The 6,218-nt window shown below is 39.2% G+C and overlaps 1 protein-coding gene across 1 annotated transcript in view; it reads left to right on the forward strand.

Moving 5' to 3' along the window:
- The window catches only part of DIP2C (DIP2 disco-interacting protein 2 homolog C (Drosophila)), a gene marked incomplete at its 5' end in the record, with an annotated part of 112,069 nt that extends 107,036 nt beyond the window's left edge, over positions 1-5,033 (forward strand). The window contains one exon of the mRNA XM_010142772.1: positions 4,721-5,033. Within this exon, the coding sequence (XP_010141074.1) occupies positions 4,721-4,973 (253 nt within the window). The remainder of the gene's footprint in view (positions 1-4,720) is intronic.
- Positions 5,034-6,218: the final 1,185 nt, after the last annotated feature.

Raw genomic sequence — 6,218 nt, forward strand, 5'->3', positions numbered from 1 at the left:
CTGCTGAGGTCATTCAATATGTTTCTTTTTTCTGTGGTTTTAAGTACAAGTATAGAGCTACACTTTAATTCGAGAAAGCCAAGCAGCTGTCAGGTAGATCAGTAGTTGTTTCATGGAGTTTGAGATTTATATTCTAACCAGGAAAAGCAAACTGGTGTGAATTCAAGCTTTAGGAGTGTTGCTATTAGAAGGAGTAATCAAGAAAACATTTCAAAAAAATGAATACACTAATAAACTTTATTGTTGAACACGGTTATTTTTTAATTGGTTATTAATAAATCAAGCAGTGATCAGATCAAGGTCACAATGGCAACTGAAGCAGTAAATCAGTGAGTTAATAATGGTGTTGTCTTAATCAATGTATCACATCATCAAATGCAGGCAGCAGGTAGTCATTTCTTGAGGCCAGCATGAGAACAAATTGGTTTTCATTTTCTTGCATCAGAAGACTGTTAGGTGTTTGTATTGTTTTGTTACAACCTCAGCTCAGCTATTCCCCTTTCAACCAAAACGAACCTGTCGCAACAGCGAGAGCAATTCAGCGAGTATAAAACATGACTCTCCCATTTTCCTTTTCAATCCTGGCTGCAAAGGTGTGGCCTGGAGCAGAAAACCTAATAATGAAGCACAGCAACTCGACTGGTTTCTGTGGTCAAAGCACATTGTTTTTTTCTGAAATACCCATTAAAATTAAAAAAATTAAATTATTAAAATTAAAAGTTGATTGCTTGGCTGACTGTATCTGAGGCTTTGCTTTATTGCCTTCTCCCTCCGGCATCATCACTGATATGGTCTTGTGCCAGCAAGCCATTACACAGGGTAGCAGATTCTGTGTCCTCATATAGACCAGTGTGAACACTTCCAAGGATGCTGTGAAATTCTCCTTGAAAATGTGTCAGATCAATATCAGTAGTGAATAGAAGGTTTTCAGATCAAGCAATTTAGGGACAACTCTACTATAAGATGGCCACAGATTCATAAATCGATCAGCAGTATGTTTGTCAGGTATTTGTATGTCCTCAAAAGTGTGAGCTCGTGGGCAGTGAATGAAGTAGCCATATCACACTGCAGGAAAGGTCATCGTGGGTTTCAGTAGCCAAAAATGCTTAAACGATGTTCCTTTTTTCAAGACCTCTGAGAGCACTTTGAGGATCTTTTTCCTTCCATGATGACTGAAATCCTGAGTGGGATGGTGGCAACTAAAAAAGAGTTGGGGTAAGCTGAGAGCACTGAAGAAAAAGGCCACTGAATATCTGCAAGAAGGTAGAAAATACATGCAAATAATTCTCAGTGCCTTAACACTTCCCAGCAGCCGGGTGATAAGCGTACAGGGCACGTGAGCGAGATTTCAGAAAACATGCTGTACTATTTGCTACCCATTGCCCAAAGACCAAAACTGACTGTCTTCAAGGTTGTTTTTTCCTCAAAGAAATTTCTGATGAGTTAGATGTTTCTCTGATGTGGTCCTCACAGAAAATGGACACTCGGTGGTTCAGAACGACAACACCTGGTTTGCTCCCAGTTCCCAAGCTCTTCCTAACCAGTGCTGTGCCTAATAGCTCTCTCAAGCCACTGTCATGGAGTTTTAACTCATAGTCCTAGTCCTGACTGTCCTTGACCTTTCTCACTTAACTTCTCTTTCAGCTTCTCGTAGAGATACTCCCCTTGTCTTTGTGAAACAACCCTTGACAAAATAATAGCCAGTTAAATCTTTCTTTTATATATTCTTTGTATATGCCTCTCTTGAGATGGGAGCCTGAGCGCTGGTGTTTCCGTTACAATGATGTGGTAAGGATTTGACTGCATGAAAACCTATCACAAACAAAAGGCACTGGATGTTTCCAGTAGATAGATTGTAAAAATAGCCTCAGCTTCCAAGAAACACACGCTCATTTTGTAACGTTTAACACTACTGAGGAAAGCGGTGACTTGTTGCCTGACATGTGATCCTGCTGTGCGGCTTCTGTCATTGAGGATCAGATTTAAAAGGTCATTTAACATTATTCTTGTCTCAAGCAATTTTAGCAAAAAATCAACAAACTCTGACTCTAGACCTCCTGTGTCTCAGTACATAAGCAGCGAAAGAGTGGCAGTCTCTTTTTATTGTGATGTGTGACTACACCAGGCATTTTTGAAAGTGTTTTTAATCCTGCAAAATATCTTGAGAAATAGTGTATGTGTGTGTGTGTTTTAATTAAAGCACTTTGTTGACTCATTTAAACTTAAAGCCTTTGAAATAGGAACAGAACATAGCTTCCTGGAATCCGCTAAGAAGGGCTTTTCTCTCTCTCTCGTTCGTGTAATGACAAATAGGTAAAGCTACGCAGGATACCTGGGGAAGGAAACCATTACAGTCCTCTTTCTATGCAGTGTTCCAACAACTTCCTTTCTTTTCCTGAAGCATTTGGTGGGATGGAAGCAGCAGGAGGGGCCATTCTCAGTTCAGGCTGTGTTGCATCTGTTGGGTGTGACTCCGTAATTTCTTGAGGAAGTGCAGCCTTCTTGGGTCCATAGTTTGTTCTGTTGGGGTTTTTTTCTTCATCATGGCTAGAAGGTTAATGTACAACTGGTACATGCTGGCCAGTACATCTTCAGCGCAAGTGGTGATAACATAAAGGGCAGTATTTCCTTCTACTTACGGTGGTCACCAGTGAGTTAGAAACATCGCATATGAAATGAGTGTTAAATTAAATTGAAACCCTCTTAGGATCGTCAGTGGCTTTAGGACTTAATAGAAGCTTCATGAAAGTTTTGGGAATCAGTCTTCTGAGCTCAGACAAACTTAATTTCTCGTAAGCCATGGTTTAGGAGAAACCATGGCTCCTGAATCTTCCCATCAACTGCTTTCGCAAGTAACAAGCTAACAGTAGGTTCACGACATGGTTTCAAGCGCTAGCTTACATTTTAATAAAAACTCTCCAGGCTTTTTGGTTAAAATATATATAATACTAATTTAGATGTTTGTACAAGAATCCATAAAAGTTCTAGGACCTCTCTGGAGATGGTCACCTATGCAGACTGATACTTAACTTTGTTAACATTCAGCCTCAATCAAAACTTACGAGAATGAGTGTGAAAACATAATTACAAATTAAAATTCATTTCATAGCATACTAAGTCAAAAGGAACCTACACGGTCTTGCTTTGGCTGCCTGTTAGTTTTCCAGATCAATAAGCACATAAGAATTAAATCAAATAGTACGTTGGCAGGACCTGAAAATGATTTTTTTTTAATAGTAAGTACTTTTTGCCTAAATCCATTTTTTTAAGCTTCAACATAGAGCACATTTTCATAGCTAACTTTGGGCAAAGTGAAATATGTTTCCGGAGTACAGGGATTTTCAGAATTACCTTAGTACAGTTAGTACTTAGTGTCTTAGTACTAAACAGTGCACTTCTCTTTCAGTCGAGCGTTGACCTTACAGTTAGTAGCTTTTTGAAACTGGCTTATATACATAATAGATTCTAACTTTCAGATGCTTATGCTCGAGATAGTTCTGGGAAATTATCCCCTGATTTTAGAAGGTAAAGGAGAGTAAAGTACAGAAGGTGATGTATGAGTTATATGTGTAGAATATTATTATTTATGCTATGGAATAAGTGAGAGGAAGAAAGAATCATCATCTGCGTCTTAAACAACTGCAAGGAAGAATGAGATTGCTCTTTGTGGAGCCTCAGTCCTGCTGACCTCCTGTGGGACTTCAGAAGCTTTGGAGACATTTGAGACGTGGGGAGAAGGATGGAGGGAAGCATACACCAGACTTTCATACCCTCCCAGCCTTCATGTTTGGAATGATAAATAATACATTATCCTTAGAAGAGATGCCCGGTAGAAGAAAACAAAATTTACCTGCTTCAGCTCAAGGCCTTAACCAAAAGTAAAGAGGAGATACTGGTGATAATGGTGTTCCCTTGACCATCTCACCTGTTAATAAGGAATGTAAAAAATTCTGTCCCCTTAAAACCAACAGAAATAAAACACAGCCGAAGTAAAACAGATGGAGACACTGCTTATTTCTGTATGAACCAAGTGATCCGTAAGAATCGCAGCTCTTCTGTGCTGAGCTCTGACCTGCCTGGACAGCAGCCAGCGCAGGCCAGAAGGCACGTAGCCATGTTCGCCTAGCGCCATGCGAGTGAGGAAGCCCCTTCCACAGCCTCTCAGGGACCTCTGAGCAGCCTGCAGTATGCCATGCAGACGTTCCCAGGGCTTGGTACTGCCTCACTAGGCAGCGTTTATCCCAAAGATCTTTTAGCTCAGAATATGTTCCTACTGCTCCTTTGGTGCCTCCTCTTTTGAGCAACCTCCTTTGCTCTTCTGGGTTGCTCTTCAAAAGACCTCAGAGAGGACCCTTCCACACACACATCACTCATGCATGCCTTCATGAAGAGAGCAGTGCTGGGATAGTTCTCTGGCTTCAGAGGGACTGAAGCCTTGTCTTTACTACCTCCTTGCATGAAAGGCAGGCATTAGACTTAAGTTTCTGTAAAGTTTAAGCCAATACTTAGTATTGCCAGCACTATGAAAGGGAGAACTAGTGAGGCTGTTCTTCTACCCCTGCCTGCAAACATGTTCTCTCTTGCTGCATACACTTTGTGGTGACCACAGAGAAGGAACCCTTGGAGCTGAAACAAAGGTAACCAAGGTAGAATGAAAAGGGTAAAAAATGAAGCAGGTAAAACAACCCCACCACTAATATTATTTTTTCTCTCGTTCCAGTGCGGTCTTTACCTGGACAAATTTATTGGTCGTTGTAGTTGAGCTGGATGGATCAGAGCAAGAAGCTTTGGACCTGGTTCCGTTGGTCACCAATGTGGTCCTGGAGGAACACTATCTGATTGTAGGGGTGGTGGTGGTTGTGGACATTGGTGTAATTCCTATCAACTCCCGTGGAGAGAAACAACGTATGCACCTACGAGATGGATTTTTGGCAGACCAGCTAGATCCCATCTATGTGGCCTACAACATGTAGTCTTGAACCTTAAAGCTTCCATGGACTTTACTATAGATGTATAAAATTTTTTGGTGTCCACTAAAAAAGTGTGCAGATAAGATGCTGACACTCATCAGAATGGAACTGTTTCTATTACGACTTTTCAAAGCAGTCATGATTGGCAGGAAATAAAATGTGAAATGTTTTCTTTTACCACTAAATTTTAGAGAAGAAGGACTATGGGGCAAGGCCCTTCAGTGTGTTGGAAAAGCCCTTTTTTTTTTTTTTTTTTTTTTTTTTTTGTACATACTGCTTTTTGAATGGGGGAAGGCCCTTCAGTTTGTTGGAAAAGCCCTTTTTTTTTTTTTTTTTTTTTGCTTATTGGACAATACTGCTTTTTGAGTAAATGTGGCTTTGTATTTTACATTAAGTAAGCTGGAGTAGGTTTTTGTTTTATTCTGCCCTCCAAACGGATTCTTTTAAAACAATTTGCATACTAATACAAATAATTGTTTTCTTCATTTATTTTAATCTGACATAAAAAGCTGATGAATACAGATCCGTTATTAACTTAAGCCATTTTAGGTCCCACATCTTAGGAAACTGTGTAGTGGTACGAGGAGAATACCCAGAGTAGCACCTTTCAATTAGAAATCTTGCAGCTTTCTGTCGGAGACGCTAAAAGCCCAAAGGCCGAAGAGCCTTTGCTGGTAGCGTTAGAAAGGAAGAAATTTATAAATAAGGTGTATTTCGGCAATGAACTTGCAAATATCTTTGTACTAAACAAAAAAGATAAAATAAGTTAACTACTTCTTCTGTAATTATGTACAAAACGTTTAATTTATTTTGATCTCTTTAGAAGTATAAAAGAGAAAAAACATTCAAGAATATGAAACTCTTGAAATGTTTGCTAATATAAAAACAAAGTGTTGTATTATCTTGAGTGGATAGTATCACATCAAATATATATATATGAAATATAAATTCACTAATGACAAAAGATTTTAAAGTTTAAAATGCAGTACTTGTCACTTGCATGGTGTCTCCCACTGTAGATAATCAAATGTTACTCACAAATTTTTGGAAAAAAAAAAAAAAGCAATCCTGGATTGCTAAGTATCCCTGTCGAAAAGAATCCTCTAGATACCAGCAAGTGGAATTATTGCTGCCTTTAAGGCAGTGAATGAATTTAAGACTAAAAATGCACTACAATAATTTTCTTTTCTTTGCCATGGAGGCAACAATAAATATTAGTGCTGGCATGTGCATACACTTGTTAGACGT

Source organism: Buceros rhinoceros, unplaced genomic scaffold, assembly GCF_000710305.1.
Source record: "Buceros rhinoceros silvestris isolate BGI_N320 unplaced genomic scaffold, ASM71030v1 scaffold6709, whole genome shotgun sequence".
Lineage (NCBI taxonomy): Eukaryota > Metazoa > Chordata > Aves > Bucerotiformes > Bucerotidae > Buceros > Buceros rhinoceros.